This window comes from Xyrauchen texanus, chromosome 23 (assembly GCF_025860055.1).
Source record: "Xyrauchen texanus isolate HMW12.3.18 chromosome 23, RBS_HiC_50CHRs, whole genome shotgun sequence".
NCBI lineage: Eukaryota > Metazoa > Chordata > Actinopteri > Cypriniformes > Catostomidae > Xyrauchen > Xyrauchen texanus.
Window position 1 is genome coordinate 34,889,195 of NC_068298.1, and position 15,103 is coordinate 34,904,297.

General features: G+C 37.2%; 1 protein-coding gene across 3 annotated transcripts in view; it reads left to right on the top strand.

Moving 5' to 3' along the window:
* LOC127617242 (transcription elongation regulator 1-like) overlaps positions 1 to 14,975 on the top strand; it is a 28,851-nt gene extending 13,876 nt beyond the window's left edge. For 2 of the 3 annotated variants that reach the window (XM_052089181.1, XM_052089183.1), the window contains 12 exons: positions 493 to 653; positions 1,501 to 1,579; positions 2,312 to 2,447; positions 5,109 to 5,198; positions 5,900 to 6,018; positions 7,321 to 7,468; positions 11,085 to 11,249; positions 11,889 to 12,071; positions 12,176 to 12,355; positions 12,467 to 12,550; positions 12,681 to 12,781; positions 13,503 to 14,975. In XM_052089181.1, coding sequence (XP_051945141.1) covers positions 493 to 653; positions 1,501 to 1,579; positions 2,312 to 2,447; positions 5,109 to 5,198; positions 5,900 to 6,018; positions 7,321 to 7,468; positions 11,085 to 11,249; positions 11,889 to 12,071; positions 12,176 to 12,355; positions 12,467 to 12,550; positions 12,681 to 12,781; positions 13,503 to 13,704 — 1,648 coding nt within the window. In that variant the 3' untranslated portion in view covers positions 13,705 to 14,975. The remainder of the gene's footprint in view (positions 1 to 492; positions 654 to 1,500; positions 1,580 to 2,311; positions 2,448 to 5,108; positions 5,199 to 5,899; positions 6,019 to 7,320; positions 7,469 to 11,084; positions 11,250 to 11,888; positions 12,072 to 12,175; positions 12,356 to 12,466; positions 12,551 to 12,680; positions 12,782 to 13,502) is intronic. The other variant, XM_052089182.1, reaches the window with a different exon arrangement.
* The last annotated feature ends 128 nt before the right edge of the window (positions 14,976 to 15,103 follow it).

Sequence of the window (15,103 nt, forward strand, 5' to 3'; positions counted from 1 at the left end):
TCTCCAAAAACAAAATAATAAAGTGAAAGTGGTGATTTATTGTTAAAAGGACTTAAAAATTGAACTGTTCCTCATCCACACTTATCATATCACTTCAGAAGACATGGATTAAACCACTTGAGTCGTATGGATTACTTTAATGCTGCCTTTATGTCCTTTTTGGAGCTTCAAAGTTCTGGTCACCATTAACTTGCAGTGTATGGACCTACAGAGTTGAAACGTTCTTCTAAATATCTTTGTTTGTGTTCAGCAGAATAAAGTCATACACATCTGTGATGGCCTGAGGGTGAGCGAGTTAATGTGAGAATTTTCATTTTTGGGTGAACTATTTCATTAATAATATTTAATTAATCACATATGTTAATTTCGACCGCTTTAATTATTAAAAACTTCCTTCATTAATAAGTTATCATACAATTAAATGTCCAAGTACAGATGATCATGTTGGCATATGTAGCCGATTAATTATTTTGATTTGTGTGTGTATGGTAGGTGTGTGGTGTGGACGGGCGATGAGCGGGTCTTCTATTATAACCCCACCACACGTCTGTCCATGTGGGAACGGCCGGAAGAGCTGGTGGGACGGGCTGATGTAGATAAAGCGATTCAGGAACCTCCGCACAGAAGAGGCCTGGACAACAGCCACAAACCAGGTAAAGGTCATCTCCATAGAAACACAGGATTCAGTGTCACATACATTATTAGCCTTTTTATTCTTTTTTTTTTTTTTTTAATTGAGCTCTCAGAGAAATTACAGATTTTTTACTTTGCTTTCACTTATGAATGTTAGTGAAGGCAAAGTCTCTCACTATTCATTTTAATACCAGTGTCCCATCTCTGCTAAACTGTCTCTGGAGAACTTCTTTTAGGTTACAGGCCAGATTTGCCTTAACATAACTTTATATTGGCCGATTTCTTTATTTGTTAAACCTTGAGGTTCCTATAAAAAGTGAATGTACAATGCATGCATTCTAATAGCTAATAAAATTAATCCAGAATTAACTTTTATAACAGAGGAAACGTGGAAATGTCATTCATCAGAAGCATTTAGATCACATATTCAATTGATAAGTGGTCATTTTGAAAGAAACATTAATAAAAAAAAACTATATTAACAAGAGAAAGAGGACCACTCACTGCTCTTGGCTGCATAACATGAATAAGAGATTAACACGAAGTTAGGCCTAAAAAATAAAAAGTTTTGACACCCCTGGTATGCAGAGAATGCACAAAGTCTCCATTGCAGCACACTGTTTAATGATTCTGATGCAAATGAATAATGTTTTTTTATGGTTGATTTTTGGTCTAACTACTACAGTATCACTGAATGATCTAAATCGAAATATGTCTCTGATGTACACCACTGCAGTCTAATGTGGAAAAACTGTTTAAATCTTAAGTCTTAAACCTTAAATCTGTTTGTCAGCTGTGAGCATGAACCCGTTCTTAATAACAGTCTAAACCTTTATGTTGCATGTTCCTGTGTTTCCTGGGACACAGTGCTGGCTAAAGAGGAGCAGGAATCTTCAGGTGCTGAAGAGACACCTGAAGATGAACCCAACAAGGCCAAGAGAAGAAAGTGAGGATTTTATAAAAAATTGTATTTTCTTTTCTCTCTGATTCATGTCATTCTCTCTTTCTGCCATATGAGATGCTAGATGACATTAAAGCTGAAGTCTGTAACGTTTCCAATGTTAAAATAATTGGTTCATTTTATTGAAAACTGTAAACGCTGTGTCTCGCTGACACTACAAATGTGTCCGTTTGTTTTGTGCGACCCGTCCAGCACTGCACAAACAACATTCTGTTTGTTCAATCAACAGAAGACGGGCATATTCAGAAAGCTGTTTGAAAACAATGGTTATTTTATAAGTCAACATTTACTCACAAATATCTTGAGAGAAACACCATGACAAGGTGTGACATGCCTACTTTCCTTTGTTAACTAACAAAAATAACAGCCAATCGGAACACATTTAATAAACAGCTATGTTAAGCCGCATTGTGGACCAACGAGATTTCACAAGACTGATGCAAACGGCACTAGAAAGTACAAAACATTTGCAAACAATTCAGAGTCCTGTATAAGATTTTCCACAGTCTTTACAGTATTGGGTACCTGAATAAATTAACATTTGAACAGTTAAAAAAAAAAAATCATCACAGTGTGCCATTGCAGTAAAAGAGTGCATTGAGAGGCATTGTTTTGTTGTAAAAGTTTTATTTCATGTTTATAATCTGCTGGCACTGAAGTCACGTGACTCCATAACTCTGTCTGATCGGAGGGTTTGTTATGGTTTGTGTGTTTTAGGAAAGAGGAGAAGAAGGAGATCGACTCTGAGAAGGACGCAGCAATGGAGGCAGAGCTGAAGGCAGCGAGAGAGAGAGCCGTGGTTCCTCAAGAGGCTCGCATGAGTCAGTTTAAAGACATGCTGCTTGAGCGAGGGGTAAATCGTATCACATGTACACACATCAGTCCAATGCAATGACAATGCTGCTTCCATCAGTGCTAAATGATACAAGCGGAAGATTATTTAAAAGATTTGTTTTCTTTACAGTGATTGCAAGACATGATATTCCTTTTTAAACCCCCCATAAAGGTTTGCAATTAATTCAGAAACCACTTAAAAGGATATAGTTAAGCCATAAATAATAATTCTGTCATTTATTCTCTCTCATGCTGTTCCAAACCCATGACTTTTTTTTTTCCTATGGAGAGAAGATGCATTGTAAGTGAAAGGTGACTGAGGTTAAAGGAATACTTTGGGTTCAATACCAGTTAAACTCAATCGATAGGAGTTGATTACCACAAAAATTTATTTGGACTCGTCCCTCCATTTCTCTAAAAAAGCAACAATCTGGTTCACAGTGAGTCTGTTTCAAGGGTATAAACGCAAGACAGAAACAATATACATGTGAAACACTATTTTAGTGTGATAAAATCACCTACTAACCATTTCTGTGTGACGTTTTAGCCATTTTACTACTTTGTTTGCATTACAACGTAATGCTGAAAATCCTAAAACCCAAAAATAATCCAAAAACAACAATTTCAACAACTTTACAGCTCAAATAATACACATGTTTTAACAGAGGAATTAATGTAAGTGCTTTTATCAAATTAAAAGCTTCACATTTCTGCCTTTTAAAGGAATAGTTCACCCAAAAATTAGAATTCTCTCATCATTTCATCTGCTGAACAGAAACGAATACAATGCAAGTGAATGGGTGGCAACATTTTTAAGCTCCAAAATCCACATAAGGGCAACATAAATTACTCCAGACAACACTTGTGGTTTAATCCATGTCTTCAGAAGATAGGTGTGGGTGAGAAACAGATCAATATTTAAATCCTTTTTTATTATTATTATTATTATTATTATTATTATTATAAATTCTCCTCCCTGCTCAGTCAATCTCCACTTCCACATTCTTCTTCTGTTTTTGGTGATTCACATTAATTGTGCATATTGCCCACTACTGGGCAGGCAGGATATTTTATGGTAAAAGAAATGACTTAAAATTAAAATATATTATAATAATTTCTCACCCACACCTATCCATATCATGTGTGAACACATGGATTTATCCACTGGAGTCTTATGTATTACTTGTATGCTCCATTTATGTGGCTTAAAATTGGAACCCATTCACTTGCATTGTATGGAACTATAGAGCTGATATATTCTTCTAAAAATCTTAATTTGTGTTCTGCAGAAGAAAGAAACTCAAACACATCTGAGGTGTCATGAAGGTGAGTAAATGATAAAAGAATTTTCATTTTGGGTGAACTATCCCTTTAAACTTACAATGGAAGTCAATAACTCCCCATTGACTTCCATTGTAAGTGCCTCACTGTAAAACAGATTTCTGCTCTTTTAAAGAAAATGAGGGACGAGTTGAAAGTAATTTTTGTGGACCTGAAACATTCCTTTAACAACACTTTTGTGTTTCATGGAGGAAAGAAAGGTTCATTTTCATTTTGAGGTGCTCTATCCTTTTCATAACTCCATACTCCATGTCAATAATTTTAGCCTATGGCGTGTGATCTGTTTTTTGGTTTTTATAAACGTTATGCATTTTTAAGAAATCTAAGATTCAAGTTTGAAAATCTCCACTTATTAAAACAAATAAAACCCCTACTGGGCAGGCAGGATATAAAAAAATCTAACCAACAAAATCTAATCTAAAATCATTGTGGTATCAAAACCTAAAACCTAAACTAGTTTCGCTGCCTTGCAAGCATGGGTATTTCCTTCAGTAAAGGTAAATATAGTTTATCCTGATATACTTCACAAAATAACACTGATTACTATTTGTGAGGCCAAATCTTTAGTAACCAAACAGCCACATCTACCTGATTTGGCTGGTCATGATTCCCGCAGTGTGGTTTATTAATTTCTTTCAGGTCTGAAAGGTTAAATCAACCTTTTTTTTTTTTAAAGCCTCGGTCCTAATTAAAATACTCACCTGACATTTTAGGTGATCAGAGAGGCACTGATCAGTGGAGTCGCCCCCTCTCCCCCCTCTTGTCAACAGATTTGATGTTTCTACTATAAAATATGGATAAACGCATATGTCACTTATGTGATGGAGATCCCTTCAAGTCTGTAGAAGAGAAGTATTTGCCCTTTGCATCGTCATCCTATGCCAAAGATGAAAAGCAGATTTGCAGTCAAAGGGTCTCTACATCAAGGAAAGACCCATTAGCCCCTCCTTATCCTCATTCTCGGGCCTCTGCGAGTCTGAGAGGCATCGTACGCCACCAGATACAGCCATTGTTCCAAAAGAGCCGGGGTTCACCCTTCCGTCTAATTACACTTCTCTCGTTTTGCCAATTAGTGTGATGGGAAAAGAAAGGGTTGGAGGCAGAGAGAAGGAAGCTGAGGACCACCTGTCGAGTGTGTAACATTCATTAGGGGTGGCGGGATGGAGGATGAAAAGCACTGGGCTCACACACCCTGACTCCAGCGCTGCAGGAGAGGGACACACTCAGAGGGGCTCACCTGTTGAACGCTCTCCTCGTTTTAATGGCGCTAATTATGAGGGGGGGTGAAATGGCTCCATGAATTGTTCTCATCTTTCTGTCTGTCTTGTCTTTTTACCAGGTCTCTGCATTCTCTACCTGGGAGAAGGAGCTTCATAAGATTGTATTTGATCCACGTTATCTGCTGCTCAATCCCAAAGAGAGGAAACAGGTACACACATTTTTAGTGTCCTTTGAATGACAACGGATCTGTTCCAAATCCTAGTGAGCTGCCTTGCTGTCTACTATCTTAATAGGCAGCTAAACTGTAATGTCTCCTTGCACTTGAATAAACTAGGTGCAGTGCCACGAACACAGGTGTCTGGACATTGTGACATTGTCTGAAAAAACTCTGCACCAAATAAGATGCTAAAAACATCAGAAGAGAACTGGTGCAACAGTCAAACGTGTTCTTGTCGTTTACATTAACAAAACTATTGAAAAACAGCACGAATGGTTGCAAAAAACATTTGGTTTGAACGGCCCCTAAGGCAGCATCCTAACTGAAATGGAACCTCAAAAGTGACTGTGAGGATGCAGTGATAATGCATGTTGCTAAACTATTACTAGTCAGTGCTCTAATAAGCACACAAAAAATACATGTGGCAATATAACAGTGGACTCAAAAATGGATTTGGACACATTAGTCACACTTATAAAATGTTGAATATCATTGCAGTCGATATCAATAAAAATGTCAAACCTAGTGGCATTCATTAAAAAAAAAGACTCCACAAGTAATTGCAATGACATTTCATGCCTTTTTAAGCATGGCTTAAAGGTAAAGTTCACCCAAAAGTGATAATTCTCTTGTCATTTCTCACTCTCATGGCAATGTCTTATGTTCTTATGTGCCTGCTATCCCCTCTACAGGTGTTCGATCAGTATGTGAAGACTCGCGCTGAGGAGGAGAGGAAAGAGAAAAAGAATAAAATCATGCAGGTCAAAGATGACTTCAGGAAAATGATGGATGACGCCAAGCTGGGTGTCAGGTGAATGCCTAGACTTAGACCTGATGATTCAATTTACCTTAAAGGAACAGTCACCCTCATGTTGTTCCAAACCTACAGTATATGACTTTCAGACTTTTGTGGAATACTTTGTTGAACAGATCGAAATTTATACTGAAAATCTTCCCCTTCACTGCAGCTTTAAAAACACATTCATGATTATACATATTCAAACTAGAAAAATTATCTCCTTTTGTGTACCAGTCAATATTATATTCTATATTCCACTTTTCTATAAAAAAGTCTTCTATATTAATTGTAAACCTGGTAAGGTTATCTGTTCTACAAAAATGAACTCAAACTATCGTCAGTTTTTCTGAATCCTCCATTGTTCAGATTACATTGTTCCTTGTTTCTCATGAAGCAAAACCTTTGAGATTTTGTTTCATCATTTGATCACTCCACAGAAATAGAGTAAGAGTGCATCTCCTCTTCTGTGTCACTGCGTGAATGAACCTACTATGGCCAGGAACATTTGCTATTACGCGATCGTTCAAAGTGAAATTGGAGCACTTCACGTTTACTATCAAAGTTTATGTTTGTTAATTTTTATTCCGCGGGAGTTTGGTGCAAGTCTCTGCTGACGATGTGAGCATCAGATCGTTTGATAAGCGATTTGTGTGCTCTTCCGAACAGGAGCTGCTCTGGATGACGTCTGGGGTGCAGCCCAGTGATGCTCGGTGTTCTACAGAATGACACACTATTCATGGCATTTAAATATATGCTTACAATTCCCTTATTTGGCCATTCAAATGTGATTGGAATTTGAAGTGCACAATAATCGCGGTTATCTCAAATAACCGCGATCAGACGATTATTTAATAATCACAACTGGCCTAACAGTGGTGAAAGTGGAGTTGAAGCATAGTTTCAGGAGGACAAATCCTAAACACTTTTGTTTTGTCCAATTATCAATTGTTTTGCCATTCACAGCAGAGTGGTAAGAATCTACTTTATTGAGATCCATGCCAATACATTTACCTTGTCAACACAAACTGTTGTTAGCTAAATGTTTGCTGAAAGAATAAACTGAGCTTATGTAAATTCAACATATATAATCAATTAAAACGAACATGATAATATAATACAAGACTAACAAATCCAAATGGTTTGCATTTACTCAAAGCTTTTGTCCTATTTACTTACATTTCTTTAGTTTATACAACTGAACCATGCCTTGTTGGAACTATTCAACACTGATGTGTGGATACACTTGACACTTTTAAGTAAATCCAACCATTTATTTTTTTGAGTGTGACATCAACCCCTTATTTCCCCTCACAGAACAACTTTCAGTGAGTTTGCTGCTAGACACGCTAAGGATTCACGCTTTAAGGCCGTTGAGAAGATGAAAGACAGGGAATTCATTTTTATTGAATTCATGACAGCCCTCAGGAAGGAGAAAGAGAACTCAAAGAACCGAGGAGAAAAGGTGAGGAACCATGTTTGGAAGCAAACCAGAACTTCCAAACCCAAGTGAATGTACAACAGCTACATTATTAACCCTCTATGGACATGTTGGAGAATTAATCGCCATTGGCTAGTTAAGTTTTGTTCGCCAGAGTTTTGACAACATGTAAGCATAATGCATCAGAAAAGTAAAGATATTCAGAAAATTAAGATTGGGGAATCCTCATATATATATATATATATACGCACACCAGTGGCCAAATGTTTGGAATAATGTACAGATTTTGCTCTTATGGAAAGAAATTGGAGCTTTTATTCACCAAAGTGGCATTCAACTGATCACAATGTATAATCAGGACATTAATAATGTGAAAAAATTACTATTACAATTTGAAGACGATGTTCAGAACTTAAACTATTACAAAAATGTCTCATCAAAAAAATCCTCCACGTGCAGCAATGACAGCTTTACAGATACTTTACACACACCTTACAGTCTAGCTGATCCCACAAAAGCTCAATGGGGTTAAAATCCATAACACTCTTTTCCAATTATCTGTTGTCCAATATCTGTGTTTATTTGCATCACTCTAACCTTTTATTTTTGTTTTTCTGTTTCAAAAGTGGCTTTTTCTTTGTGTGAGGCATCTGTTTCTCAAACTAGAGACTCTGATGTACTTATCCTCTTGTTTAGTTTACATCTGGACTTCCACATCTCTTTCTGTCCTTATTAGAGCCAGTTATCGTTTGTCTTTGGAGACTCTAGTGTACACTTTTTTTTTTTTTTTGCAATTTCAAGCATTGTACAGCCTTCATTCCTCAAAACTTTTTTTTGCCATTTTTTACCTAATATTGAGCTTAAAACATGCCAGTCTTTTGCATACTGTGGCAACTCAAAAACGAACACAGACAATGTTAAGCTTTTCATGAACCAAATAGCTTTCAGTTGTGTTTGATATAATGGCAAGTTATTTTCTAGTATCAATTTAGCATGAGTACTCGAAGATAATGTTTTGGAATGATGGCTGCTGGAAATGGCCTGTCTAGATTTGATCACAAATGACTTTTTGTCAAATAGTGATGGTGCTGTTTTTTACATCAGTAATGTCCTGACTATACTTTGTGATAAATTGAATGCCAGTTTGGTGAATTAAAGTATCAATTTCCTATTGAAACAGAAAAATCTGTACATTATTCCAAACTTTTGGCCACCAGTATATAAATATATATATATATATATATATATATATATATATATATATATATATATATATATATTATATGTTAGTTTTCATATATAGAGTTTAAGTCAGAAGTTTACAAACACCATAGCCAAATACATTTAACTCGGTTTTTCATAATTCCTGATATTTTAATCATGGATAAAATGTCAGATAGGTGTGGATCACTACTTTATTTTAAGAATGTAAATGGAGTAATAGTAGTAGATGATTTATTTCAGTTTTTATTTCTTTCATCACATTCCCAGTGGGTCAGAAGTTTACATACACGTTGTTAGTATTTGGTAGCATTGCCTTTAAATTGTTTGTACTTTTGTTGTATGTTTTGGGTAGCCTTACACAAGCTTCTCACAATAAGTTGCTGGAATTTTGGCCCATTCCTCCATACTGGTGTAACTGAGTCAGGTTTGTTGGCCTCCTTGCTCACACATGCTTTTTCAGTTCTGCCCACAAATTTTCTGTCAGATTGAGATCAGGGTTTTGTGATGGCCACTCCATTACCTTGACTTTGTTGTCCTTAAGCCATTTTGCCACAATTTTGGAGGTATATGTTTGGAGGTCATTGTCCATTTGGAAGACCCATTTATGATCAAGCTTTAACTTCCTGGCTGTTGTCTTGAGATGTTGCTTCAATATATCCACATCATTTTTCTTCCTTTTTTGTGTTCTATTTTGTGAAGTGCACCAGTCCCTCCTGCAGCAAAGCACCTCCACTACATGATGCCGCCACCCCCATGTTGTTTGTACTGATGAACATGGTACCTTAAGGCATTTGGAAATGGCTCCCAATGATGAACCAGATTAAAAGTGAAACAATCTGTCTGTAAACAATTGTTGGAAAAATGACTTGTGTAATTTACAAAGTAGATGTCCTAAACGACTTGCCAAAACTATAGTTTGCTAATATTAAATCTGTAGAGTGGTTAAAAAATTAGTTTTAATGACTTCAACCTAAGTGTACTATGTAAACTTCTGACTTCAACTGTATGATTTCACACAATATAGTATCCGAGATTGTACATTTTATTTTCAATTACATTACCTAAATTAACACACAACATCTACATCTATTTTTCCACTGTATCTCATGAGTCGATTTTAGAAAGGGCTCTTTTCGTTATGTAACTGACATCAAGGCTGATAAACTAGAAACACCTGATGCAGATACGTCAAAGATTTGGTTTCATGAATTCCACTTCATATTTACACAGACGTAGACCTAAACAGACCTAGACTGTGAGAGAGCGAGTGAGAAGTTGTCTTTGTGTTAGTTATTCATGATTTGTAATCTGTCCTGTCATTTGGTCCACACATTAAGTATCTCGCTGGCTAGGGTTAAGTGCTGAGAGTCTGGGCTGATTGCCTTTGGCAGCTGAAGGTCAGCCATCAAACATTAATGCCAGTGAAATGTCACCTTTGTGGGGGGGCCATAGGTTAGAAGGGGGCGTTCACCAGGTGGGGTTCAACAGAGAATGCCCGTCTAATTCCATGATTATCAAACTATATTAATAAATATCAGGTGGTGTTTGAGTAGCTTTTGCAGTGGCCACAGGCAACACCGACTGATTAAACATTGGCTTTGGACTTCAGTTAAAATCTAGACTAAAGTCCAGAATTGCTGAATCATTGTCACACTGACCCAACTCTATAATATGTAGATAATATTAGTAAGGGATAATGTACAGTTAGCCGGTTGTTATCGCAGAATAAATACTGACAGGGTGATCAGGACACCGACGCGAGGTGGAGAGTTCTTTTATTAGCCTGAAGGGGTTTATTTTGTGATAACAACTGGCATATATTTATTGCGAATAAATTACATTGGCATTACATTATCATGTTTTGTACGTGACTGCAGACCAAATAATAAATACATTATATGGTATTATGTGACAAGAAATAAATCGCTGAACAGCTGAAATCCATCTGCGGTTTGTATCGGAGCTCTGTTGATTTTTATTGTAATTAATGAATGTCTGACTGCTCATTATGCATGTTAGTACAGACTACTTGGCAAATAAATGCACATGAAACATTGATTTGAGTTGAAATTATTTTATTAGCTTTCTTATAGAGATTGCACAGTGATTGAGAAGCAGGAAAGGTGACTCGCAATTTCAACAGATGAGTGGCCTGATATATGGATGTGCGGTTGTTACTGGGAAATATCAGTCCGCTAGGTGGCGCCATTGACCAATCGGATTCAAGTATTCCAGAGACCTGTGTATTTATAATGTATAGTATGTAATAAGTTGTCATTTAGCAGACACTTTTGTCTCAAAGTGACTCGGAGTACTTAAAGGGGCAAAGGCACAATGGTTGTTGGTTCCCAGCCTACATCTTTAACCACTATACTCCAGCACCCCATAAGCTAATGTTGCTCTGTTTTTCTTTCAGGTAAAGCAGGACTTCTTTGAGCTGCTCTCAGATTATCATGTGGATGGTCAGCAGCGCTGGAGCAAAGTCAAGGAGAAGATGGAGACTGACCCTCGCTACAAAGCCGTAGAAACCTCTGCAGCGCGTGAAGAACTCTTCAAGAGCTACGTAGAGCGTCTAGCCAAGGTTGAAGAAGTTGCTACTTTGCTTCATTGTGCTTTGTGTTTTCAAAATCAATCAAAAAAAGAAATGCATGAAAATGCAGGGCTTTTGAAGATAAATACTTTCCTTTATAAGAATATTCCAAGATAAACAAAGGATGTTGATCCAAAAACATTTTCCTCTTTGCTCAGTCACTACATTATAGTGGTAGAGCAATATATCAGTTTTACCTATTAATTGGTGCGATAATAGATTTTTGGAACTATCGGTTATTGGCAAAAATCTATGCTGATTGTTGCCTATATAAGTTTTTTTATTATTATTCCTCACTTTTCCTCTGTGGCCGTAGCTGGAGATTCTACATTTAGAACAGCTTCATTCTACATAAAAACTGCAGCCTCTAGAAGTGAAATAAACACACTTGCATGGGATCTGCTCTTTAAATGATGAAAGATCTAAATCTTTCATCATTGATGATTTACTGCCATATATTTATCCTCACTTCAATGCATTATTTGTTATTTAGATTAGGTAATCAAGATAATTGAAGCGAGGGCATGCAGAAGTCCAGTACAAAAGTCCTGGCCTCCCTAATACCACTTCGATAACACTCTTCATGTAATGTTCTGGTGGGCCTGACCTTTGAACTTGATATCCTTCCAGAACCCAGACTCCGAGAAAGAGAAGGAACTGGAGAAACAGGCTCGGATAGAGGCCAGTCTGAGGGAGAGAGAGCGGACGGTGCAAAGATTTCGCTCTGAACAGACTAAAGAGATCGACCGTGAGAGAGAACAGCACAAGAGAGAGGAGGCCGTCCAGCATTTTAAAGCACTCGTGTCGGATATGGTACGAGATGCAGAAAGACTAAATATCTTTAACCCATATAAACCCAAATGTAATCAATGAAACATTTGAATATTGAAGAATTGATTGTCTTCTGAATGCGACAGGTAAAGTTGCCCGATGCCACGTGGTCGGAGACACGGCGGACACTGAGGAAGGACCACCGCTGGGAGTCAACCTCTCTCCTGGAGAGAGAAGAGAAAGAGAGACTCTTCAATGAGCATATCGAGGCTCTCGCCAGGAAGAAAAAAGAGCATTTTCGCCAAATTTTAGACGAGACAACCTCGGTACACAGTGCCTTTATACAATTACTAGGGCCAAATGTCTAAAAATATCTGTTGTCTGTCTGTGTTGTATTCAGTCTACTCAATACACTCACACTTCTTTCTCTACATCAGATCACATTGATGTCATCGTGGAAGGAAGTGAAGAAGCTCATTAAAGAGGATCCCAGATGCATCAAGTTTTCTAGCAGTGAGAGAGTAGGGCCCATCTTTGTCTCTTGACCAGTTTTTTAATTTGTGTTGTAATGCATTTGTACAAGATTTACGTCTACGTTAAAACTTTATTAAGTCTATGTTCCTGCTCTTCACTTGTTTACCACCAATGTAGAAAAGACAGAGGGAGTTTGATGACTACATCAAAGACAAGTACATCACAGCCAAAGCAGAATTCAGAACACTCCTGAAAGAGACCAAGTTCATCACCTACAAGTGAGAACCTTCAAAACATTCAGGATTCATGTTATGTTTTATTATGTCCGATTAAAGGGATAGTTCACCCAAAAATAAAAGTTCTCTCATCATTTACTCATCCTCATGCCATCCCAGATGTGTATGGATTTCTTCAGCAGAACACAAATGAAGACTTTTAGAAGAATATTTCAGCACTGTAGTTCCATACAATGCAAATGAATGGTGATCAGACCTTTGTAGCTCCAAATATCGCATAAAGGCAGCATAAAAGTAATCCATACTCCAGTTTTAAAATCCATACCTTCAGAAGCGGTGGTATAAAACAGAACAAAATCCAAGTCTATTTTTTACTCTAAATATCCACTTTAACTTTCAGATGTGAAAGTGAAACTAAACACGTACATCATGTGACTTTCAGATATAACAGTGAAAGTGGAGATTTAGAGTAAAAAAGGACTTTTTCACCCAAACCTATCATATCGCTTCTGAAGACATGGATTAAACCACTGGAGTCTTATGGAGTACTTTTATGTTTCCTTTATGTGAGCTACAAAGGTCTGATCATCGTTCACTTGCATTGTATGGCGCTACAGAGCTGAAATATTCTTCTTAAAATCTTTGTGTTCTGCTGAAGAAAGAAAATCATACATATCTGGAATGACGTTAAAGTGAGTAAATGAGAGAATTGTAATTTTTGGGTGAACTATCCCTTTAATTTCATCTGTCCATTTCTCTCCAGATCTCGTAAATTGATGCAGGAGTCCGAGCAGCACTTGTCAGACATCGAGAATATCTTGCAGAAGGATAAAAGGTACCTGCTTCTGGACTGCATGTCAGAGGATAGACAGAAGCTCCTCATTTCGTATGTGGATGAGCTGGACCGCAGGGGGCCTCCTCCCCCTCCCACTGCCTTTGAACCCACGCGGCGCTCCACCAAGTGATAACACAAACTACTCCCAGATCTGATCTCCATTTCTTGACCACACAAAACCACCGTTCACTTTATAGACTCACAGAAACTTTCAAAAAGATCACTCCAGTCCAAAGGTACTCAGTCAAACCTCTGAAAGTGAAAATCTAGTGGAAGTGAATGTATGGAGTGAACTGATCCTAAATCAGAATTTAGGAATAATCTTTTAAAGGAATAGTTCACCCAAAATTGGAAATTCTGTCATCATTTACTCACCCTAATGATGGTAGAATTTCCAGATTTGGATGAAGTATTTCTTCCAGGGCACATGGTGCATACCTGTTTGCTGCAGAACATCAGGTGTGTTTCATGTACAGCACACCTAACTCATGCCATCGAGAACATCATCAGATAGTGACCAATCAAATTAGCTATTTGGACTAACAGGGAGGGTTTTTCTAGACATATGTCCCATATTTCCACTATGAGACATACACTTTATCTGTCCAGTCTAAAGCCACATTACATAATGACTACAAATGGTAGAGCCTGACTTGTGTTTGGGTAACCGTAATAAAGGGTTTACTTGTGCCTGCCGACCTGTTTCCTCCCATCAGCCTGGCCTACAGTCACCTGTTGGGGTTCTAGATCGCCCAACATGAATTCGGTTCTCTGCCTCCCACCTTTTTCTCCACACTTTTGAGAAACTGTGATTTGTTGAAATTGGGTGAACCTCCCGGTTTCTGAAACGTTGTTTTGGTGACTGTAGTTGCCCACAGGGATATTCAAGAATTATGAAAGCTTCTCTGTCTGATTGTCATTTTAACAGACTGTTTGGTCAACATATAAAATGTTTTTAGATGATGAATATGTATGGATATGTATTCATTACTTGAAGTTGACCATGTCGACTTGTCAATTGTTCAGATGTTTCTCAAAAAAAAGATTTTAGACTTCCTTTATGTACAGATGAACTTGAATAAAAGCAACCCATTTTTTTTTTTTACTCAGATGCCAGTATTTCTGTGCCAGTCAAATGTGTTTTTACAGTCGTAACAGACCACAAAAACAGAACTCCCTTGTTGATAATGCATTACGATGTATTTATTATTTTACCCAAATGCATTTGCTAAATATTTTCTCTTATATATCACAGTTAAATTCTGTTGACACGTTGAAAACAACAGAATACAAAATGACAGCTAAATAATTTCCTCTTATTTTTTTTTTTCTTTTTGTACAGCTGAAATTGAATAAAAGCAAGACATTTCACTATGGTGCCAGTATGTTTTTAGGGAATTGTACAGGCTATTATTATAGTCAAAACATAGACTACAAAGAACACAACTTGTAGGTTGCTTTTACATGAAAGCTAATTTTGTGGTATTCTACAGACACATTTAGATCTTAATATCCTGGAGAACAGCCCT